We start from the raw sequence: 26,111 nt of genomic DNA on the forward strand, positions 1-26,111 counted from the left end.
CATGGGGAAAATCATTGGTTTTCTACAAGCTCTGCAATGCGTTCTAAGTAGTTCTTTGCTATTCCAATCCATATCAACATTCTGACAAACAACAAGCTTAGGCATGTTCACAAATGTTAAGCCTTGCATACTGTCCTTTCTATTACAAAATACTCAAAACTGACTACAACTGAAAAAAGTTCATTTAATTCTAAGGGTCATCTGAAATCACACATGGATACACCAAACAGCGAACATGGATGAAAGTACTGACTTTTTAGACAAGGCCACATTTTCACATTTCAAACTAATTTACCTCTCTCCCCCCACCCCTGAATTCTTCCAAAGCACCAAATGGAAGTTAGGCAAAGGGGATGACAAAAGGTGGCAGAAACTGGATAACATAGGCAAGAAGAGGCCCAAGGATTTCCCCAATTCTCTTCTGTTACTGTTCACTCTGCCCCATATTCTGCTCCTTTATTGCCTTCTGGCATAAAGTAAAGAATTTCTGACATTAATTTTGCAAATGGTACTAGAACTGGTGGAAACAAAATAAAGAGATTCAAAAAGCCTGCCTCAAAGGTGAGGCAAGTTTTTAAAGACCACAAACTCTTTTCCTTCTCAGATCAAAATCCAAGCCAGAATGCCTCCTGCCCATCCACTGTCCTCCACTGTCCCCAGAAACATCTCAAGCCTGTTAAACCTAAAACCCATTCCCCTTCCCCCCCCCCCCCTCACTGCTTTCCAACTTTTCTGGTGCTCTGATTCACAGTGCACTGGGATGGCAAAGTCTGGAGGTTCAATTGAGATGTTGTTTTCCCAAGTGCTGTTGTAATATTGGAGGGGGGGAGTGTGTGTGTGTGGGGGGAGTAGAATTGGATCATTACTGCATTTTTATTTGGCACATTTGCTGATTGTAGCTGCTTTTGATTTATGTAATGTCTTTTCACAGGTTACCATTGCACACCAGCACATGTGTGTGTTGATTAAATTGAAGCACAAAAAGAATTTCTTCATATGTTGTGATTTAATCAACACACCTATGCACTGGCACAGCAAACACATTTGGAAATGAAAGTCAAGAGAGGGTCAAATCTCTCCACAACGCTCTCTTGTAATGCCAGAACCTGGTGGCATCCCGTGAAATTGACTGGTGGAAGATTCAAGACAGTTAAAATGAAGTACTTCTTCACAAAGCATATTGTTAAACTATGGAATAAACCTGATCTATCAGGTATCTTCTTATATCCTTAATCAACATATAGAGAAATTCATGAATGAGAGATAATAACTTTAATTAAAAGTGAAGAAAAGATTCAAGCTGTGGCACATTAATAGTTGTCAAAAAAACAACAACATATTTTCCTTTTGTGATTTAGTTGCTTCTACCAAGCTCCATTTCGTGATGAGGGTCTGGCACACACTCATTAAAACCACCTGCACATATTTTGATAGGCTTTTCTAGTCTCCAGGCCTTTAAGGCTGGAGCTGAAGTTTTGCCAAAATAAACTTCACATCTATTTCAAAATGTGTGTGTGTTTTATTCTAGATAAAGCCCAAATACTAAATTCAGAGCCTTCTGTTTCGGTCTTGCTACTATTTAGAATTTTGCCTTGGGGCTTGAAATAGAGAGTATCAGCTTGAACCCTTTTTCTGTGCCTGAAATGTGTCCATAAAGGTCTGTGGGTCCTCTGGTTCAGAATGAAATGGATGTAAAGGGTGTTTGCAGCCTACTGGATAATTTATTTATTTATTTGTTACATTTTTATACCGCCCAATAGCCGAAGCTATTTGCCCACTGCCTATACTGAAAGAAGTGTGGAGTTGGGAAACCCCCTCACCTTCACAATAGTGAAAAAAGGTGAGATAATGGCTGAATGCTAATCCTTTATTGCAAATGCATTCTCCCCAGTGAAGTCCATTTCCTTGCATATTGCTGACAATGAGACATTTATTTCTTATTTTATTTACTGTTTATATCACCTTCTTAAACAGAATCAAACTATGCTTGCGGAAGAAGACACAGGTAATTGTTAAATTAGTAATAACAACAGCTGCTGGGTTAAGAGCCAATATATAAGCATCACCAGACAAGCATTTTATCACACATTTGCTTCTGCCCATTTACAGATGTCCGTGCGTCCTTCAGACGACGTCTGCCTCTCACGTGCCTCCTGCTCCTTCTGCTTGTTTTTCCATTGCAAAATAGACCCCTTTTAATCCATCTTCTTAAAAAACACACAGAATGTGCCACCATTTCCTGCTGTGTGCCGGAAAAGTAGTGCAATATAAATGGCCCCTGAATGGGCCACGTGGTCGTTGCTGCTGCTTCTTTCTCTCCCTGTGTTGTGGAACAGCAGCAAGAGGCCATAGCGACGGTAGGGAAAATACACCCATCTGATGACGCTCTATATCTCATCTATTCCAATCTCAATTTTAATCTTGGTTTATAACATTTTAGAAATCGATTTCCAGATAAAAATGTATAAAATTAATTTTAAAGTGAGTTAGGACTCTTTCAAAATGTTTTGGTCGTTGAACATTCTATATTATAATTTCCTATAATTTCCACTTAGCTATTCAATATATTGTACGTACGCTATGAAAATATCCACAGCAATACAAACAAAGCAGATAGTGCCCTAGGCGTAAGTAGATCATTTGTAACTACATAACAGTCTGTGGGTGCCTAACGAAAAGAAATGCACAATATATTTGGTTACAATGCATTGTATAACAATGATTGCTATGAAAATAAGCTGTGAACACAAATGCTATTTTAAAAGTAATTTTGCAAAATGTTTCAGTTAAAATATATTAGACTGCCAGGGCACTAGATTTGGGAAGCCTGCATTAGATGGAAAGAAAGAAAGAAAGAAAGAAAGAAAGAAAGAAAGAAAGAAAGATGTTGCGATGGGAGAAATAACAAGAGATACTGCAAGTTCCCTAAATGGGCCAACCACCAAATCACTGAATGGGTGAATGCACACATGCACATTAACTAATAGATGACTGCAATGTCCATGTACTGATTCACATGTGTGGATGAACCATTATAAATCAACTTCTACATATATAACATATAACACCGATTCTGGCCTGCTTGCATTGGCTGCCTATACGTTTCCGAGCCCAATTCAAGGTGCTGATTTTAACCTATAAAGCCTTACACAGCTTGGGACCACAATACCTGATGGAACGCCTCTCCCGACATGAACCTACCCGTACACTGCACTCAACATCTAAGGTCCTCCTCCAAGTGCCTACTCCGAGGGAAGCTCGGAGGATGGCAACAAGGGAGAGGGCCTTTTCAGTGGTGGCCCCCAAATATGGAATGATCTCTCCGATGAGGCTCGCCTGGCACCAACATTGTTATCTTTTCGGCGCCAGGTCAAGACTTTTCTCCCAGGCATTTAGCAGCATTTAACAACATATGCTAAGTTTTTTGTTTTTTTTAATGGACCCCAGAACTGTTGTTGTTTAAATAGATACTGTTGTTTTATACTGTTGTTTTTATATTTTTGATGGTTTAAAATTTTGTATACATTTTAATGTTCACTGTTTTTAACTTTTGTAAACCGCCCAGAGAGCTTTGGCTATGGGGCGGTATATAAATTTAATAAATAAATACAAGTCAAATTTGAAACTGCTGATCTTCTAACAAAAACATGTTCCTAAGATCAGCCTCTTCACAAGAGGAATGGAATATGGCCAATGTAATAAGGTGTTTTTTCAAAAACAACAACAACACACAACAACAACCAGGTGTGCTTATCACTGCAGATGCAATGCTTTTCAATGGAATCAGTTTGTAGTTCAGAAGTGAGTCTGCAAGAGTTGAGGAATCATATGATGAGGCATGAAGTGATATGCCTTTATGTATGAACCTGCCTATGCTGTATATATTAAAATCAAACCATTATTTTTCAAAACAAGTTGAACCTGTTACAGAAAAAGTACACTTCTCTATATATCTCCGAAGTGTTTTCCCCAAAGAAAGTCTCACTGAGGTTGTGCAAGGGGCTGTGCTGTTGCATTTGTTTTGTTTTTAAAGAAATCATGTCCTGATCTAAAAAAAAATACTGTAACTTCTGGTCTTAAGCAGTTGGAAGGGCATTTCTGCCGCGTCCGGCAAAGCCTGGGCGCGGGGAAGCTTTTGTGGGTGGGGGGGATGAGCACGAGACGTGCCCATCGCTTATTGGATGGACACATCCGGGCCTTGGTGGAAGGGTGTGAAGTGGCTATATATGTTTGCCTTACCCGAGCCAGCCACTTTGCTGAAGCTAAGCAGGGTGGGTCAGAGTTTTGATAGGAGACCAAATTGAAAAGTTGTCTATCATTTAATTATTACTAAACATTTGGTTTCGGGATACAATATAGGGTTGTTGTTTTTTCCCTGTCAATTTGCAAATTTAATATGGCTTCAAAAAAAGGCAGAGGTGGTCCAAAGGGCAAAGGGAAAGCCCCACGCATGCAAGCAAAGCGTGCCAGGCCCCGAGGGGATTCTTTGGACGAGGAATTGGATCCAAATAATGCTTCTCTTTTAGCTAGGATACAGGCAATGGAAAAGGAGAAAGGGTTGAGGGTCACACCTTTGCCTACTCTCTCTGTTAGTAAGGGCACTGCTGTCTTACACACACGTAAGAGAACTCAAGATAATTTGTTACAATCTCTTGCTAGTAGGATGGACATATTAGAGGCATCTACCAGTCAGGGTGTACAACAGCAGCAGGAAGACAATCCGGAACCAGCACAAGAAAACTAGGCAGTACAATCCACCTTGCCTGTTGATACAGCGCTGGCTGCACTGGACAGATTCATGACAGGTATGCCCAGTGAACAATTGGATAGTACAGGTACAACAGGACAACATATTTCTCAGAACCACACACTAATGCCCCCTTGGGGATGGTATACTTGGATTCCCGGGCCTGCCTTTACGCAGATGCAGGGTGTAGGCAAGCTCAGTTTGGCTGCACCAACAGCATCAGTTGTACTTCAGGCCTCCAGTAGTACAATGAGGGGGACAACTCAGGAAGCCAGTGATGTAATGACTACTAGGTCAGCAATACCTCCACCTCCACCGGTTCCTGTTGTTCAGTTGTCTTCTACTGGGCAGGGCATAGAGCAAGGAACCACGGTCACCCCCGCCACTGAATCGGCAGCGACAGTTCCACCAAATAACCGTAGAGTAGACACCTCTACGGTTGTTTCTGTCAATCCAGTGGCGATGGAGAGCGAAGGGCAGGGAACAGTGGTGCCTAGCAATGTATCCGGAGCCCCGGCAGGTTCACAGGAGACAGTAAGTGTAGGAACTGGTGGTCAGACTTCTCAAACAGGAGAGGCTTGTGCAGCAGTATGGGGAGGCCCAGCTGGGGACATTCCATCTGCGGCATCTGAGTATAAGCAAACAGCTCAGGACCTGTTGGCTGGAATCGATCGGCAAGCGATACCAAAGGTAGAATCATAGAATAGCAGAGTTGGAAGGGGCCTACAAGGCCATCGAGTCCAACCCCCTGCTCAATGCAGGAATCCACCCTAAAGCATCCCTGACAGATGGTTGTCCAGCTGCCTCTTGAATGCCTCTAGTGTGGGAGAGCCCACAACCTCCCTAGGTGGCTGATTCCACCATCGCACTGCTCTAACAGTCAGGAAGTTTTTCCTGATGTCCAGCCAGAATCTGGCTTCCTTTAACTTGAGGCCGTTATTCCGTGTCCTGTACTCTGGGAGGATCGAGAAGAGATCCTGGCCCTCCTCTGTGTGACAACCTTTTAAGTATTTGAAGAGTGCTATCATGTCTCCCCTCAATCTTCTCTTCTCCAGGCTAAACATGCCCAGTTCTTTCAGTCTCTCTTCATAGGGCTTCGTTTCTAGAACTCTGATCATCCTGGTTGCCCTCTTCTGAACACGCTCCAGCTTGTCTGCGTCCTTCTACTACACCGCTTGGGTATTATTTACTCCCTGCTACATGTGAAAAAATATTGCGGGGGGAATACATTGACCTTTTCGCATTATTGTACATGGAGTTAGAGCCCAAGGAAAAGGAGAGGGTCGGTGAAAAGGAGTTTGAAAGATTGAGCAGAAGAAGGGTGGTGAGAACTTGGGCCAACTGGTTGCCAGGTTATTTAATTTATATGGGGGTCATTCAACAGCGATTCCCAGAGCGGGGATATGTTTTAACTAAGTACCTTGATGTAATCTATCGAGCGTACACTGAATATGAAGGCGGAGCATGGCTCATATACATGAGGCATTTAGGAAGAAGGCGGCGTTCGATCATTCGGTGCAATGGGACTTTCGGGATCAGGACTTGTGGTTACAATTCATGACCCCGACAAGGCCTGCTTCTGGCGAACAAGTGGACATTGGGCACATTATTACAAAACAGCAACCCGCACACAGCGTTGAGGGTGGTGCGGGGCAGGGGGTTCAATCCCGCCTTCCCTGCTGGGATTACAGTTTACGGGGAATGTGCTTTAGGACCCCTTGTAAATTCAAACATGAGTGCACCATTTGTGGGAGATTACACCCCTCCTCTCTTTGTCCAAGAACAAAGGGAGGTCGTGGGGGACACAAGGAAGGACAAGGGGGTAGAAAGCGAGGTGGCCCCTCTCAGCAGTCTGGTCCAAAAGGGCCCCAGTCCAGTTAAAATTGTTCCTTTGAAGTACTGGTTGTCTGCATACTCTAACAGGTGGGATGCAACAATTTTAGAATTAGGTTTTTCACAGGGTTTTCGTATACCGTTCGAGGGCCCTAGGACAGCAATTTTCGCATGGAACCAGAGTTCCGTGGCCTCTAAGAAGGAGCTTGTAAAGGAAAAATCCAGAAAGAAGTATTAGCCGGTAGAGCTATAGGACCCTTCCATGACATCCCAATTAGTAATTTCAGAATTTCACCTCTAGCAACAGTGCCCAAGAAGAGCCCAGGTTAATTCACAACTTGTCCTTTCCCAGGGGTGATTCTGTTAACTATCATATTCCGAATCATTTGAGTTCTGTCAAATATGCATCATTTGACTCAGCTGTGCTGATGATCCGGAGCAATGGTCGCTGGGCCTTGATGGGGAAATGCGACTTGAAGTCTGCCTTTCGCACGACCCCCTAGTTGCCTTGAGGCAGGTGAAGAAGATAACTCTGGTACAGCTTCAGGGATTGCATCGACCCCATCATCATGTTCGTATCACCAGAGATATGAAAGAGGATATGGACATCTGGTTACAATTTCTAACCCGCTTCAGTGGCATTTCCTTTTGGCGGCAGGATTTGTTAGTCGAGGCAGAGATACAAGTCCACGTGGACGCATCCAGCACATGGGGATTCGGGATGATTTGGGGCAACAGGTGGTGTGCCTAATGCTGGCCTGTGGAATGGTTGGATTCTCTGATTTGTAAGGAGTTAACCTCCCTGGAATTTTTTCCAATTGACGTAGCAGCCCATATTTGGGCGTCTGAGTTAGCCAACTCAGTTGTGCACTTTTGGTGCGACAACCAGGCCACTGTCCAAGTCATCAATCCCTTGTCTTCATGCAATCCCAGGGTAATGTGTCTTGTGTGTCTCTTCACGCTACATTGCCTTAGGCATAACATCTTATTTAGAGCCAGACATATTCCCGGTTTAGAAAACGCCATAGCTGACGCTTTATCGCGTCACCAGGTTCAGAGGTTTCAGGAGTTTGCACCGTGGGCCAGGCAGCTTCCGGAACCAATGCCCCTGGGGATGGAGCGACACTACTAACGATTTTAGAGTTCGTCGCATACTTGAGGGTTGGGCTAGGGAATTACCAAGCAACCCAGATAGTAGACTTCCTATCTTCCCTGAGATTTTGATGGGTCTTCAGGCTCAGTAGTGTCTGATCCGCACGTCAATTTTTTGAAAGAAACTTTTTCATGCAGCAGCATTAACGGCCTTTTTGGGGGCTTTTCGGATTTCTGAATTGCTGGTTTTGTCCAAACGTGACACGTCAGTTAGGGCATTGCAATTGCAGGATCTGCAGCGTACACCGCTTCGGGTGGCAATTACCCTTCGGCGATCCAAAACCGATCAAGAAGCTAAAGGTAGCCAGGTGGTGCTCGGTCGAGCTTACATGGAGGAGTTATGCCCTGTAACAGCATTATCCGAGTTCCTACAAGTTAGAGGCAATACACCCGGTCCACTCTTCTGCCATCAACAATTTTCTCCTTTAACCAAATTCCAGTGTTGGGTGGTATCAAAGCGGGCACTGCAGGCATTTGTCTTGCAAGACGGGCATTTTGGTACCCATTCTTTCAGAATTGGCACAGCATCTACAGCGACTAATATAGGTTTTATTGCATCCAGAATGCAAGCGATCGGGAGATGGCGGTCCAAAGCCTTTAAGGGATATGTGCGTCAACTTCCTAAGTTTTAATTTGTGCCTGTTCAATGGTTGATTATTCCATGTTTGTTACAGATCTCTGGAGTGGCCGAGCCCCAGTTCGGGTTGCCCTGTGTGGGCACCGTATGATCTTCTGGGCCAACAGGAGGGCGTCTCATTCTGCTTTTGGAACACAGTTGGGCATGAGTCGTCGTGCCAACCTACAGTGGTGGGGCCGACGCAGAATGCGATGGGAGCGCCTCCTCCCCACCTTGTTTCAGGAGATGGTTGGCCCGCCCCCGCAGGTGTTGCTGTTACATCTCGGGGGGGAATGATCTGGGGGCTGCTCAAGGGCAAGGCTCTCATTTGGCAGGCCATCGAGGATTTTCAGGTTTTCAGGCAACAATGGCCTGGGGTGGTGATCATATGGTCTTGCATTCTGCCCAGGTTCGTCTGGCGGAATGGGCATGACCATTGGGCCATGGAAAGAGCCCGCAAAAAAGTGATCACCGAAATTTACAGAGATCTACGCAAGCATGGCGATATCAGCATTCAGCACCTTTCAATTAACTTGAGCCGGAGGGAGCTTTAGAGGCAAGATGGGGTACACTTATCCGATCTTGGTAATGACATATTCCTGAAAGATCTGCAACAGGGCATTGCTAGTGTTATTTCGGCTAGGTGGGGGGGGCAGCGACTAATCAAGTGGCTTGTCGTACCCTGTGGCGCTAGGTACGGGCATCCATAGGGATTCTGAATTGGTGAGCATTTATGGGCGCTATTTAAAGCGATTGGTAGGTCCGAGGCTCCCAGTTTTGAGCCCAGCGGCCTAGCTAGGGAGATAAGACCTACCTTTGGGGCCAACCCTACTCATCCACTCTGAACCGGGCGGTCTGAGTTGGGGGTGACAAAGGAAGGCTCCCCTACCCCGACAGGGGAGGCCCGTGGGGAGACGCATGGCGTAGCGCCTCTACACGGGTCAGGAATGACTCGCCCGATTGAAGCGGCCTGAAACAGGCTAAAATGGATGCCCGATAGGTTGCAACCCCCTCTTGCAGATCGCTAAATAAATAAGTGGCCCTGTTTAAACCCAGCTATGTTGTCTGTCTCGTTATTTATCCACCTACACTCCACAAGGGCATTTCTGCCGCGTCCGGCAAAGCCTGGGCGCGGGGAAGCTTTTGTGGGTGGGGGGGATGAGCACGAGACGTGCCCATCGCTTATTGGATGGACACATCCGGGCCTTGGTGGAAGGGTGTGAAGTGGCTATATATGTTTGCCTTACCCCTTCCACCTCCTCTTTTGCTGCGCGGCTCCCTCCCTCCCTCCCTGTAAACAGTGTGGGCTTGCTGGTTGCCTTGTTGGGGGCCAAGTAGGAATTTTTTACTCATATACTGAATTGTACATGAGTTTTTTCGCCTACTTCACACTGTAAGACAGCTTGGGAGTTTAAATAGGTTGATTTGCTAATTTGGTCACATTTATTTGGCGCTAGGTACGGGCATCCATAGGGATTCTGAATTGGTGAGCATTTATGGGCGCTATTTAAAGCGATTGGTAGGTCCGAGGCTCCCAGTTTTGAGCCCAGCGGCCTAGCTAGGGAGATAAGACCTACCTTTGGGGCCAACCCTACTCATCCACTCTGAACCGGGCGGTCTGAGTTGGGGGTGACAAAGGAAGGCTCCCCTACCCCGACAGGGGAGGCCCGTGGGGAGACGCATGGCGTAGCGCCTCTACACGGGTCAGGAATGACTCGCCCGATTGAAGCGGCCTGAAACAGGCTAAAATGGATGCCCGATAGGTTGCAACCCCCTCTTGCAGATCGCTAAATAAATAAGTGGCCCTGTTTAAACCCAGCTATGTTGTCTGTCTCGTTATTTATCCACCTACACTCCACAATGAGAACTGCTACATATTATTTGGACCTCTTTATATTTTTCAGTTATTTTCACATGTTAAATACATACTTTTTAAAAATCCTCCATTTTGTTTTCTCAAAAATACACTATTATAAGAACATTTTTTCCTTCGTCTTTTTAGAGTATATCATGAGATTCGATTCTAGACAAGTTAAGGATCTGTTTAAGCAAATCTTTGCACAATGATGGGGTATGCATTAGAAATGCAAATTATCTTGACTATCCCAATTGATCCAGTCTCAGCTTAACCAATATTCTGATTTAGTTTGCTAGCAATAAAATAAATCCAGTGTAATTATTCTCAATCCCTGCCTGAATCTATTTTAATTAAAAGCTGGCACTTCTCCATTGAAAGCTTTAAGCAGGTTTATCTGGATGAGATTTTAAAATGTAACACTTTACATATGTAATCTTACTTAAAAGTAAAACTCTTTAAAATTATCTGGTTCAGCTTTTTAGTTTTCATCTGCATGGACTATTTCATATTCTGTTTTTACTTGCAATCAAAATATAATATGAATGAGTATAAAAGCCAGCTCCAATGCTCCACACCTGGAATAAATCAAAGGTGGAAGGGAATCTCATTTTGCCTATAGTAAAACTGTTATCTGAAGGATTATGGGATTATACAAATTTCTGAACTGACATGCATTGGTTTAAGTAAAAACTGCAACATCTGTAAAATACCTGTTTTATAGCAAACATTAAAGAACTAAATACACTAATGACACTTGACTTTTGTTTCTCTTTCAGATCTTGGACTTCAATCCTAAAGTCACTTATTCAGGAGTAAGCCCCACTAAACATAGTGAGACTTACTTCCAAGTAAACATGTGTAAATTTGTGGTTTGAAAGGTGATGCAGCCAATATGATAAGATTGTTATATAAACAAATAAAACAAAACCCAATACAGAGAAGATGTTGGTAGGTGATTCATCCATCTATGATCTATTCTAGATGGGGCTGTATTCTTCCTACAAGATCATTTACACAGTCTGTGGGTGTTCCTTTATCATGGGTGGGCATCTTTGGATGGTCCGAGAGCTATTTTGGCCCCACGCAGGCAGCAGTCTGCTGCGTGACCTAATAATTAATGTTCTTTTTTTAAAAAAAACTGAAGATATGTGTTTAGAGCACAATGGGGCACCAAAAAAGGTTTTATTACCATCATTATTTTCCCCAGAGGGTGTCAGGGGTCACATGCGGCTTGCAGGTCATGTATTGCCCACCGCAGTCCTAGATCCAACTCTGCTAATGGAACTCCAAGTGAGTCAGTAAATCATAGAGCCTTTCATCAGCTGAGGCTGATTTGCCAGCTTGAACTTCCTTCTGGAAAGAAACAGCTTGGCCACTTATTTATGCCCTAGTAACCTCCAGATTTGATGTGTTGCTATGCAACCTAATTCACACACATATGTGAAATCACATATGTATATATGTAACTACAAATATGGGATTAAATGGAACTTTACCAGATGTGTGGTGTGCACACAACAAATTGGGGAAGCAGCTATTTTTAATGTGGGAAGAAATTAGCTTTTACAGTGTTTGACTGGGAGTCAGGAGATCCGGGTTCTAGTTCCTGCTCGGCCATGGAAGCTGACTGGGTGACTCTGGGCCTGTCACAGACTCTACCTCTTAGGGCTGTTGTGGAGAGGATAAAATGGATATAAATAAAATAAAGTAATAAAATAAATTCAGTTCTGGGCTTTACAGTTACATAATTTATTTTTAACATGTGCGCGCATTACAAAAGAAAAAAACCACACAGCTTGGTTAGTATACCAACACCTTAGTTCAGCTTTCCCCAACCTGGTGTCCTTTGGATGTGTTGGACCAACTTCAATCATTGTTATGGCTGAATTGTGAAGCAAAACTAACCTGCCCTAAAACCATACCAACGTTGGGGAAACTCACTGTGTGATTGCCCTAACTCACATACTGAATTCTTCTTCACAGTGAGGCCAGGAACTGGGAAAGCACAAGAGATGTATAGTGAAGCTTATAAGGAGGAGCTACAGTTAATGTAATGCAACCAAAATAGTGCTTTGACTATATAGTTGGTTTTTTTCCCCTTTTTGTGGTAGACAAAATTCAAATCCATTTTTCTTTTCACCCCACCAATTAAATTATTAGTATGGGGAAACATTAATTGATAACATCTGTGATACATAATCAAATTAAGCTGAAACTATTTTCACACCATTAACATTTCTCAAAAGATTATGATTTAATGAGCCCATCTATTAAAATATTCAATATTATTTAGTTTAACAGGTCCCTTGTTATTCCTTACCATCCTACTTAAAACTCAGTTTAACTTCATTGTCAAATAATCCTTCTCAGCATTCATTTATTTTACTCACTACTGGATAGAACTGAAGATATTGACCAAACTTTCAGGAATGGAGGATTATATTCTACAAGAAATGAGAACCATTTTCCATTACAGAATACCTGTATTAAATGTTACCCATCAAATCTAATGCATGCCATCTGTCACTTTTCCTGGCCCATTTTCATGTGAAAGATAGAGGAGTGTGATCCTGTTGGTTCTCCTTGGTCTCTCGGGGGCTTTCAATACCACTGCCTATTATATCCTTCTAGTTGGCAGTGGGGGACACTACACTGCGGTGGTTTTGGTCCTACTTGGGAGGGTCAGGTCCAGAAGGTGGTGCTTGGGGAACATTCCTCGGCCCCATGGATTCTCCAGTATGAGGTTCCACAGGGATCAGCTCTGTCCCCCATGCTGTTCAACAATTACATGAAACTGTTGAGTGGGGTTAACCAGAATTTGGGGATGCAGCTCTACTCCTCCTTTTCATCTTCAGGTTAGGTTGTGGATGTACTAGGCAAGTTCCTGGCTGTGACAATGGACTAGATGGGGGCTAATAAACTGAAGCTCAATCCAGACACGACTGAGATGCTTTTAGTAAGTGGTTCTTCTGACCGAATAGGAGATGCTCAACCTGTTCTAGATGGGGCTGCACTTCCCCTGAAGAAGCAGGTTTGTAGCTTTGGGGTTCTTCTGGAATCATCTCTGTCACTTGAGTGTAGATGGCCTCAGCACCATGAGTGCCTTCTACCAGCTTCAGTTGGTGGTCCAGCTATGCCCCTATCTGGAAAGGGATAACCTGGCTTCAGTTGTCTTTGCTCTGGTAGCCTCCAAGTTAGATTGCTGCAATGCGCTCTACGTGGGGCTGCCTTTGAAGATGGTTCAGAAGCTTCAGCTTGTGCAAAATGTGGCTGCCACATTGATTACAGGGACTAGAAGGTGTATACGTATAAGACCAATTCTGGTCTCACTTGCATTGGCTGCCTATGTGTCCAAGCTTGATTCCAATGTGCTGGATTTAACCTATACAGAACTACATGGCTTGGGACCACAATACCTGATGGAGTGCCTCTCCTGATATGAACCAACCAATCAACTAAGTGTTGATTACAATCTAGAAAACCCTAGACAACTTGGGACCAGGCTGTTTGAAAGACCACATTCCCTCTTATTGGCCTGCCTGAGTTTTAATCGCCATAGTCAAAGACCCCTTTAAGTACTTAAGTGTTGTATGTAACTGTGCTAGAAATACCTATTGTTCTCACTTATCTATCCTTTGATTATTATGGTGCTGCCTCTTTAACAAATGCACAGAGAATGCTAATGGAATATATGAAACTGCTAAGGGCAGATATGAAATTTGGTGGGACCCTGTCCACTGAAAAAGTATCAAGAAACATAATTAAAACTACTAAAGGATAACACAGGACCTTCAGAGCAGTAGCTCCGCAGCAACAGTTTAGGTTTGGATATATTTATTTATTTATTTATTTTATTTATTTATTTATTACACTTATATACCGCTCCCATAGCCAGGGCTCTCTGGGCGGTTTACAGAAATTCTAAAATTGAGGTAAAAACAAGTATACAACATTTAAAACTCTAAAACACAGAACATACACACATAAAGCATTAAAAACCGATTAAAAACTAAACATGTGGGTAATTAGGATGTGCCGCCATATGCCTGGGCAAAGAGGAAAGTCTTAACCTGGCGCTGGAAAGACAGCAGCGTTGGTGCCAGGCGACCAACTGTTATATACCTCACTGTTGCGGTTCAGAAAAAATTAAAGCCTTTCTCTTCAACAGATTTTGGCATGGGTAAATTGGGATCATGTAGCTGTGGTTTACACAGTTGGTTTACATATAATATTTAAGTATGTCTCTGGCCCTTTCTACACCTAAGGGTTATCCCAGGAAAATGGAGGGATCATCCCTGCCTGCTCCCGGGATCCTGTGTGAGTCACATGGATGCACAGGGACAATCTCAGGAAAAAAAGGAAGGTGTAGAAAGGGTGCCTTTCTCTGCTTCTCTTTCCATGAACAGAGGTTACTGCAGTTCTATCTGCAGTGGGTAAAGTAAGAGGGGGAAGAAAGCATGTCTGCTCCCAATTTTACTGCAGATAGAACCCTGGAGGTCCTATGAGACTTCTAAGGATAATGTGGGGTATGAATAAATAACATAGACCAGCAATGAAAAGAACTATGCCAGATGTATAGATATCTGTGCAAGGATATCACAACTATAATGCTGCTAGTAAAAGAGAGCTCTTGCTAATTCAAAAACCAAGTTGTGGATGACAGAAAAAAATATTATCAAAACATTCTTCTTGATGTCTTGATACTCCAGAATTAACTAAAGGGGGGAGAGGGAACAGGACTGAAGATTTATTATGAATTCAGTGCCATTAACTTGACATTTTGTAATGAAAAAGGAGCTGATATTAAATACCTAAGATAAACTTCTACACTGGTTTCTTTCTTTTTTTCTTTTAACTTTGTGCAGTACAAAAGCGTCCTGCCAGTGATTCAAAGTTCCCACTGATAAAGCTGTGAAACGAATGGTCAGCTGGGTCAAATTGTGTATGCATAAGAGAAAAAAATGTGATAGCTTTAGTATTAAGCTGTTTCAATATTGTTAGAGGCAAGTACAAAGAGTTCACACTAACTGTACTTAGTGGATAGATATTTGGGGAAGAACAGAATTCTGGGGGGGAAAAAGGTTGACATTACTAGTGCTTAAGGTTTCTCACTGACACACAGCTATTAGAGCAAAGTGATAATATCAGATGTCAAGTGGTTGTAAAATTTTACATTACTGTGAAATTAGCTCAAAAGTTGTCAGTTCCTTTTGGACAAGTTATGCAAAGTCCATTTTTATTATCAAGTTGAATCTTTGTAAGACAGAATCCAAATGAACAGACATGACAGCACAGCTTCTAGGGAAGCATCTGACTAAATGCTCATACATCTGCTATTAGCTGTGGAACCATAGGTGTGTGCTGCACATTTCATTAGAGTGCACACCTTTAAAGGCCCTGATTGGAAGGGGAGGCAGGAAAGCACTTTCTGGAGCATCCGGAAAGAGCATAATTCCCCCAGGCATGCAGGAAAGCACATCCCGTGCACACACATATGTTTGGAACAATATTAGAAAGTACACAGTGATACATATTGGGGTAAAAACATGACAAATGCACTGGCTAAATTTGACCTATAGGTGACTGACCAGCAGGAATGGGCAAAATTCTCTGTGTCCTGTTTGCACTCTGCTCGCCAGACTCCCACTGGTTAACTGACCTCAGAGGGCATGAAGAATGAGCTGCTAGACGGTCCACAGGTGCCTGGCAACAGTTTGCAATTTTTTTATATACATGAGCTGTGATTTTGTGCAAAACTGAGGGTGGAACATTTATGGAAATTGCAATTTTAACACATTAGTGACAATAAAGACCAAAATGTGTGCAAAATTGCAGGTGTAAGGGACCATTTGTGCAAATGAGGATTTGTGCAAAATGCAATTTGCACACACACAAAAGATGGGAAGCCACGAAACTGCCCAACTTCGAAATGGCGTGCGCTGAGTCGAGCTAGCTCAGGGATCTGCAAGGTGGTTTATGGGGGGACCAAGCTGTAAAAAACCCTGAGCTCCATCCCCAAACCAGATTCCTCTGACCTACCCAGTGACCAAGATAGAGATCTGGGCTCATGGTGCATAGCTTGATGAAAACATCCAACCAGTGTGCCACAGCTGTGGAAAAGGCAAATTCCATACTAAGAATCATTAGGAAAATTGTCATTATCTAATGCCTTTATATAAATCTACAGTGTAACCATAATTAGAATGCTGTGTTGCTGCATCTCAAAAAGACACTGTAGAACTGCAAAAAAGTGCAGAAAGGGCAATGATCAGGGGGCTGGAGCAATTCACCATGAAGAAAGGTTACAATGCTTGGAGCTTTTTAGTTTAGAAAAAAGGCGAAAAACAGGGGACATGATAGAGCATAGCCAATGATGAGGGATGATAGGAATTGTGGGCCAAAACATCTAGAGTGCCAGAAGTTGCCCACCCCTGCTTAATAGGATTCTGTCTCTATAACACTGCGGTCACACTGTCATTTGATACCTAGACTTCATGTTGCATATTGGCTTCTGTACAGCACGTTTTATACACAGAGATGCCAATCATAATAAGCTAGATATCACTCACTGTGTGCTTTGGAGCCATTATGTAATGAGTATGCCTGTCCCTACCAGTAATTGCTGGAGCTGGGACACAAACTCTCACTACATAATGTCTCTGAATCATGCAATGATTGATGCTTGACACTATGACTGGAAACTAAGCCCAGAGATTCCAGTTCCCATGGTGAATATAAATTTGTATCCAGGTTCTAATTCAGCTCCTCAAAAAGTTATGAGGATGGTGCTGAAAAAAGTTTTAATGCCAATCACCATATTCCTTCCCTCCCTATGACTGTCACAAAAGTGAAGTGGCAAGATGGAGACTCACAATGTAATTTTCCAAATCCCTATGTTGTGTACTTTTCAGGGATGTGTGGAAAGAAAATCATCCAAATGTTACCATTTTTATGTACACTCTAGTTGCTTTCCTTAAAGTCCCACAGAATGTTTGATCTATCAGAACTCTCAAATACTTTTTGAAATTCCAAAGGCAAATTCCACAGGGCAGCATTCCCATGAAAAGATAATTTAGTTGGATCTTGGTCATGCTTAGAGTAGACTCACTAAAATCAATGAGATTTAATTTAGTCATGACTATTGATTTCAATGGGGCTACTCTAACTATGATTAAGTGTGGATCAAACAAAGTTTGTGCTTTAATTCTAAAGTTGATGTTTCTCAAATATTTGTGTGAATATACCACTGGGAATTCCCCCTTCCTGAAACGCCTTACAGATCACCATTGGTGCTTCTGCCATTTTCTGTCACTAGCAGTCCAAATATGAGGGATTCTGCTACGGAGAATCAGTCAACTAGGCTATCTCTGTGAGGTTGGTATATTTCAGGTAGAAGAAATGATTCCTCAGTCTTCTCCCTTAGGTGAGCATGTAGAGAACAATGGCTCTGTAAGCCACAGTGGACAAATGAACATAGCTGGAGACAAACCTATGCATGTTTAGACAGAAAAAGTCCTACAACTCCCAGCATTTCCCAGCCAGCTACGATCTGTTTTTTGAGTAACTTCTTTTTCTGAGTGAGAATTACATGTTCGTTGGGTTTTTTAGACTTTTTCTGTCTAAACATTTATAGGATTGCACCCTTAGATTTGGTTTTAAAAAAAAAGACTACACACACACACTTATCCACATGCCTTATATATGCTATATAAGTTTTATATCCAGTATTATATTAGATAGTGAGCTTCTCCATAACATACTTAAAATTATAATCAATGAGTTTCTATATTTCTTTTGTATTGTTTTGTGTGTTCCTTTTTGTTAGCTGTACCTTAAAAGCATTGAGTAAGATATTCACTTTGAGATACTAATTTCTTAAAGCAGGAAAAACATTCTGGTTAAAAATATAATTTTTAATAAATGGAACTAAGCAATAATTTACCTGTGGTGGAAGGAGTGGTAATCGGATGTAGGCAAGTAACATACTCAGGTCATTACATCTCCTTTGCATGTCATATTTAACCCACTTCATTAAGGCATGGAAAATGGTCTCTTCATCAGGAACATTCACATCATCGCTGGCAAGAAGCTTGTGGAGTTCCTCTGCTGGTAACAGTAAAAATTCTTGATTTCTAATAACCTCCATTATGTTCTCCTACGAAGAAAAATAAATATTTCAGATTTTTTTTCAGAGTAAAAAAATTCTACAAGTAGAAAGACTGAACTAGAACAAGATGGTGGTGGTTAATTCCTATTTAGAACCTTGAGAATCAATCAGTTCTGAACAGATGTAGGAAACCTATTATTTATGAGGTTACACAATGAACCTCAAGTGAGCTAAATTTATTTATTTATTTTTATTTACAACAGTTGTATACCACTACATATTTAAAACAGACTCTGGAGCTGTGAACATAAGAAGTAAAACAGTAAAACATAGAAAGATTAAAATACCATATTAATTATTTTTTTTAACAGAATGCCAATAAAAGCAGTGGCTGTTCAGGTGAGGAATGCTTCGGGGAATGGAGCTGTTTTCAGGAGGCACCAGAAGCAACACAGTGTTGGCGCCTGCCTGACCTCCAAGGTCAGGGAGTTCCAATCAAAATGGGCCCCATGGTTTTCCTGGCAGACTCTAACTGGACCAAAGGTGATGACCTCAATGATGACCTCTGATGACCTCAATGACCGGGCAAGGTGGTAAAGGAAAAGACACTCTCTCAGGTATCCTGGTCCCAAGTAGTTTAGGGTCTTGTACACTAGTACCAAAACTTTAAACCTGGCCCAGTACCAAATAGGCAGGCAGTACAATTCACTAAGCAAAGGAGTTGCATGCTGAAACGGGGCAGCTCCTGACAACTACTGAGCTGCTGCATTCTACAGTAGCTCTAGCTTCTGGAGCAAGTTTAAGGGCATCCTTAAGAGAGTATTACAGTAATCCAGTCTTGAGGTTACTAGTGCCTATACAACTGTGTCCTAGCTATCCCTGTCCAGGAGAGGCCATAGTTGGAAACCAACCAAAGCTGGTAAAAGGAACTCTAAGCCGCGACAGATCCAGCAACAGCAATGGGTCTAGGAGTACCCCCAGACTACAAACCTGATCTTTCAACCCCATTCAGAACAGGCAAGGAGCCTATTTCACAGTCTCAGAAACAACTAACACACAGAGCTTCCATCTTTCCAGGATTCAGTTTCAGTTTATCCAGCCCATTATAGCCACTAAGCTTGCACAGCATCTCCTGATTCAGTTGTCAGGGAGATAGAGCTGAGTGTCATCATTTTTTCTACAGTTTTAGAACTTGACTTTGTTCTTACTTTCACATTGTTAGTTTTATTGTCCCCTGTGCCTATTTGGTGCATTCTCTTCCCTTTTATATTGTTTTATTATGATTTTATTAGAATGTAAGCCTATGTGGCAGGCTGTTGCTGTTTTATTCTTTTGCTATTTACAGCACCATGTACATTGATGGTGCTATAATAATAATAATAATAATAATAATAATAATAATAATAATAATAATAATAATCATTCACCTTTCATGGAGACAATTAACAAACTTGTAACATATTTCAAATACTGTACAACGTTTGTTTGTTTTTAAAGCTAGTTACCTGGATGGTTCTTTCTTTCCATTAACTTAAACCACTACTGCAAACTTTAACCCCTCCCATCTCTAAAAGCATAATTTTAGCTAGAACCTTTGTGGGGGAGGGATTGTGACCTTTGCAGCACAATCTCTCCCTTGATTTTTTTCACAACATTCCAGCATTACTTTTGGAGAAGTATGAACTGATCCTGATCTGTTTGCTTTCTTTTGTTTCAAGGAATACATTTTTGTTTTAAGTAGCTTTCATCATTGACGGAGTAGGCTATATAAGCTCTTAATGGAATTAATTACACATCATAAATCACATGCTTAGATATATTACTAGCATTAGCAAAGATTTTGACCTACTTACTTTAGTGTAGACTAAATTTCAAGTTTATATGGTTCAGGATATACACAGCACCTGGATCACGAATAGCTTAATACCAGGCAGTGGGGAGCAATTCCATGCTCATTCTTGGCAGCGGATATAAACTAACTTTACCATGGGATACATTTTTTGGTATTTTTACTAATACAAAAATGTGTTCATTAGATGGTTTATTTAAAAATTAAACCAAGTTTTAGAGAGGGTATGTAGTGTGGGAAGGAACCACTACTCGTACCCTCCAATGGGGCAAAAGTGACTAAAGTAAAGGGACAATAGTACAAAAAACCCTGCTAAGGTAAAGGGATAATAGTTCATAATAACCTGCTGCATCTGTCCTGCACACACCAATCTCTCAGTCTCAAATACTCTCAATCTCAAAGAAGAAACAAGGGCAGGCAGAATAGAAAACTGTACCAATTATCATACTATATGCCTATATACGTAAATAAATATTGAGAAAAAGCACTCTTTCCAGACATGAGCAATTGATCAGTGTCTTTCAAACCGTACTTCCCAACTTTTTAATGATCTCTGTCAGGAACAAAGTAATGTGTTAAATTATTTGCAAATTAAACAACCTAGATTTGGAGACCTGGGATATGGGAACCATATACAAATAAGAACAGTGGGTTGGAGCCAGATTTAGGTGCACGTAAGTCGACTGGCAGAACAGGATGTTCCCACCCCCTTTCCCACGGCAGCCCCTCCAGCCTTCTGAGGGACAGAGGACCTTGCTGAAAGGGGTGAGCTGTGATGCAGTAGACAGTGAGATCCTGGAAAATTGGGCAGAGGCATCTTTCATGAATGGAGTCCTGCATCCAACCCACTGTGTGGTGTTATGAGAATTTATAATGAAAATGTTTGCAGGCATTTAACTAATTGGCTTAAATGACTTTTCCATCAATACATCATGATATTCAAGAAATGTTAATTGTGGTTTTAAATATATTTTAGAACACAAATTCAGCTGCATGTAGTTAATAACTGGAAAGCCTTCCATAGTCGAATGTAAGGGGCTTCCGCTGCCAAACCTCACGTTCTCGCTGGTGTGCAGCAGCAACAACTTGTCCTAATGAGGGGAGGCAGTGCAGGCTTTCTGGTGCCCATTAGGCTTGGTGCACCTATACTTAAATAATGAAAGACACAACAGGAACACCATGAAAGGGTTAGGCAAGTTCTATAAAGGTGTAGATAAAGGAATGTGAAACTGAATAGAGACAAATGCAAATTTTCTATGACTGAAATAAACTATTTGGGAAATAATTTGACTGCAGAAGGAATAAAACTTGATAGAAATAAAATTGAAGCAATTATTTAGATGCTCAGTCTGCAAAATAAGGGAGGGTTACAGAGATTCTTGGGTATGCTTAATTATTTGGCTAAATTTATTCCAAATCTTGCTACATTGACAACTAATCTGAGACAAGTTTTAGTCCAGGAGGTGGAGTTTGAATGGACAAAGGTTCATGAGGGAACATATAACGAATTAAAACAGATATTAACAAAAGCTCCTGTGTTAAGATACTATAGTGTTGAAGATCCTGTAGTTTTATCAGTAGATAAAACACGGTAGTTTTATCTACTGATAACAGTAATGGCACGGTAATGGACTGGATGAGGGCTAACATACTGAGACTCAATCCAGACAAGACGGAGGTACTATTAGCGGGTGGTTCATCTGTCTGGCGAGGTGATGTTTGCCCTGTCCTGGACGGAGTTGCACTCTCCCTAAAGGATCGGGTCCGTAGTTTGGGGGTGCTCTTGGATCCAGAATTGTCACTTGAGGCACAGGTGAACTCAGTGGCAAAGAGCACCTTTTATCAGCTTAGGTTGATATACCAACTACGCCCTTATCTGGACAGAGATAGCCTAGCTACAGTTATCCATGCTCTAATAACCTCTCGCTTGGATTACTGCAATGCGTTATATGTGGGGCTGCCTTTGAAACCAGTCCGGAAGCTTCAGCTGGTACAAAATAGGGCAGCCCATTTACTAACAGGGACCGGCCAGCGAGATCACATTATGCCAGTCCTTTTCCAGCTTCATTGGCTGCCAGTCCAGGTCCAGGCCCAATTCAAAGTGCCAGGCTATTTGAAGGAACGCCTCCTCCCAGATGTACCTGCCTGGACCTTAAGATCATCTACAGGGGCCCTTCTCCATGAGCCCCTGCCAAAGGAAGTGAGGCAGTGACTACTAGGAGGAGGGCTTTCTCCGCTGTGGCACCCTGGTTGTGGAATGAGCTCCCCAGAGAGGTCCACCTGGCGCCTACACTGTACTGCTTTCGTCGCTAGCTGAAGACCTTTTTATTCTCTCAGTATTTTAACACTTAATTTTAAATTAAATTTAAATTTTACTGTTTTAACTCTGTATTTTAATCTTATATCAATTTTTCTGCGTGGTTTTATCCTGGTTGTGCTTTTTATACTGTATTTTTTAATTGTGCTTTTAACCTGTTGGTTGTTTTATTGTGGTTTTAATTTTTGTGAACCGCTCAGAGAGCTTCGGCTATTGGGCGGTATAAAAATGTAATAAATAAAAATAAATAAATAAATAAATAAAATAAATAGATGCTAATGGTACAGGATTAGGAGCAGTTTTGCTACAAGGAGGTTTACCAGTGACATATGCTTCTAATGCGATGAATGAGTGTCAGCAATCATATGCACAAATAGAAAAAGAAAAGTTGGCTGTTGTATTTGGTTGTACTAAATTCCATAAATACATGTATGGTCGAAAAATTACTGTTGAAACTGATCATAAACCATTGGAAGTTATCTTTAAAAGAATCATTATATAATGCTCCTCCAAAAATTCAGGGATGGTTAACGTTACAGAAATATCATTTGAATGTAAAATATAAACCTGGTAAAGAGTTGAAAATAGTTGAAATCAGGAGAAGATTTTAATACTGGAGAAGCTACGGTTGCTGTGAATTTGATAATGTCTTGTCTACCTATTTTTGACTCAAAATATGAACAATTTAAATTAACATTGGAAGATAATATTTTGCAAGAATTAAAAGCAGTTATTTTCTCAGAATGGACAGAAAAGAAAGCACAAGTTTCTGAAGGACTTAAACCATATTGGAATTATAGAAGGAATTAACTGAGTATGATGGGTTAATATTTAAAATTGATAGTCTGATTGTACCTCAAAAGCTAAGGAAAGAAATGTTGGAATTAATTCATGGATGTCATTTTGGAATTGAGTTAGACAAGAGAAGAGCCTGAGATGTGGTGTTTTGGCCTGGTATGTGTAACTATGGTAGGAACTGGGAATAGATTTGAGTTTCATGGGAAGGTATATCTTTTGATAGATTGTTATTACTATTCAAAGCTTTTGGAAGTTTGTTTGTTGGGAACTTCGGCTACTGGGCAGTATAGAAATGAAATGAAATAATTAAATAAATAAATAAATAAACTTTAACTAGTAAATAAGTAATTATGCATTGCAAATCTGTATTTGCTAGACATGGTATACCCAAAACTGTAATAAAAGATAATGTTCCTCAATTTAACTCTAAGGAATTTAGAATGTTTGCAAAAGAATGGGATTTCGTGCATGTCACTTCTAGTCCATGTTGTGCAAGAACAAATGGAATGGCTGAAAAAACTATCCAAACAATTAAGAAAATCTTAAATAAGAGCAATTTGGATAATACAGATCTATATCTTCGTATGTTAGATCTTAGAAATACTTTTTTTTTTAGATAAGCAGTCTCCAGCACAGTTACTAATAGGAAGACATTTGAGAACAAGGTTACCTATAGAGAAATTGTCTCATGTAGTAGTGTGCAACAACAGTTAAAAAAAAAGACAGGAAAATCAGAAATATTATTATGATCATAGGGCTAAGCTATTGTCACCATTGAAAGTGGGAGAGTTACTATTCAAAAAGAAGGAGCATGGCAACCAGCAAAAGTAACTGAGCATCGTCAAAATCCTACATCATACGTAGTTTAAACCCAGAATGCAAGGTTGTATAGGAGGAATAGAAAGGATTTGCAAAGGGCTAAAAGGATGTCTGAGGAAAGTCATGATAGGGAGATTGCGAAAGAAGATAGTAGAAGTGTGAATATAGAACAGAATGATTTTTAAAAGATGGAGCCGGAGGAGAAACTAGTAATTACATCTAGAGGAAGAAAAGTGAGAAAACCTCTAAGGATATGGAGAATGAAAAAAAAAAGGAAGATGTGATGAAGTGTGTGTAATTGGGTTGTGTTAATTGAAGAGACTTAATTGGTTCTTACACTGATTAGTATAATCAGTGACTAGTATAAAAGGACTCACCTGGCTTGTATGTTAGTTTGTATTGTGACTTACTCAGCAAAAATTATCTTTTGTATCCTGTCTCTGGAATGTTCTGTTTATGCTCAGGAACACCAAACATTACAAAGCATATGCTGCAATGCTGAACTGATCTTTATAGGTAATTTTCAAAGAAACAATCGCTGCATCCAATAATATCTCTATTTCAACTGTTGGTTGGATTCGAAGAAATGCAAAATTATTTCCACTAACATATGAGATATTCTAGTTCTCTTGAAGTGGCAGCCCATCCCCAAAGATGCCCCCTACTGACTATTCATAATATCATGAATCGAAAACAATCCAACACTTCTTACCAGCACAAACACCTCTCTTAATTTCTTCCAGGTTCAAGATTAACTCAAAGGGCACTTGAATGGACTAGGTAGGTCTCTTCATGCATATTTGAAATATGCACATTGCCCTCCAAAGTTAATTTCAGTAAAGATAGTAATCATAATCTCTCCTCTTACTGAAATGTAGAAAGCTTTGGGCAGAAATGGCACATCTATTCAGCAATATAAAAACATGACATTGTAACTGGTGAAAGGGGCACCCACTTGAAACTGAAAAAGGTTACTAATGCAGTGTTACAACAAGAACATGGCTGAATATTTTATGTGCTCAATTAAAGAAATAGTAATTATTTCATTGCTAATTTTATTTTATTTGGTAATTCAAATTTAAATAGTAATTATTTTATTGCTAATTTATTTTATTTGCTAATTCAAATTTAAAGGAGTTCAAATTACAAAACTATGTTTATATTAGTCTAAAGACTGAATTTAAAACATTAAAAAAGAATGTCCCCTACTTCTGCATATAGTGAAGCAGAACACTTATACCAGAGAAGCTGTTTCTTGTAGCAACTGAGTTTTTGTAAGAGATTTCCAGGTTATTAAACCTATTTTGACCTTACTTTAAAAAAAAAATTCAGCAGGATCGCAGAATAAAATAACAAGCCTGAAGGTACATGCAGAAGCTACCTTTAAAAAGTCTAGTTTCAGAAGGCACCTTAAGGAGAAGATGAATATCTGTCTCACACGTCAATAACCCTTCAACCCAATCTCAGCTGTTTTTCAATTAACTCTTTTCTGCTGCACCTGAAGCTTTATTCTGAAAAAGAACACTTTAGTCATTTCCCCAAGCCAACACTACCATTTCTCATTTTTTTCAAGTGCCTACTGCCATAAAGGCAAGGAGTACTTCATCACTGGGGTTCCAGCCCCATGCCCTTGCCTCAGCAGTCTCCAGAAACAAGAATAAACAAAACAGTTGTAACATGAGTCCATCTGTTGATTCCTCCACATTTTCTTTTCTTTTATTATTTATTTATTTTTAAAATTAAAAGTATACAATAATCACAACACATCAACTCATTACCCTACAATAATAACCAATAAAGAACAAAGAAAAAACTGCTTAATACAATAATCTAATAATAGTAATAACCGTAATAATAATAATAATATTAACCATAATAAAAATGATAATAAGTGCAACCCACCCCCTGGGACCATTATTCTCCACTCCAAAATTGTAACACATCTTGTGATGGTTTACACCCTTTCCCTTTTCCTAATACATATTTAACAAATGGTTTCCAAATCTCCTCAAAAT

At 40.8% G+C, this 26,111-nt stretch overlaps 1 protein-coding gene across 3 annotated transcripts in view; it reads right to left on the reverse strand.

Moving 5' to 3' along the window:
• KLHL1 (kelch like family member 1) overlaps window positions 1–26,111 on the reverse strand; it is a 187,620-nt gene that overhangs the window by 79,672 nt on the left and 81,837 nt on the right. For all 3 annotated transcript variants that reach the window (XM_063125995.1, XM_063125994.1, XM_063125993.1), the window contains one exon: window positions 18,149–18,361. In XM_063125995.1, coding sequence (XP_062982065.1) covers window positions 18,149–18,361 — 213 coding nt within the window. The remainder of the gene's footprint in view (window positions 1–18,148; window positions 18,362–26,111) is intronic.

Source organism: Elgaria multicarinata, chromosome 5 (genome assembly GCF_023053635.1).
Source record: "Elgaria multicarinata webbii isolate HBS135686 ecotype San Diego chromosome 5, rElgMul1.1.pri, whole genome shotgun sequence".
Taxonomy (NCBI): Eukaryota; Metazoa; Chordata; class Lepidosauria; order Squamata; family Anguidae; genus Elgaria; species Elgaria multicarinata.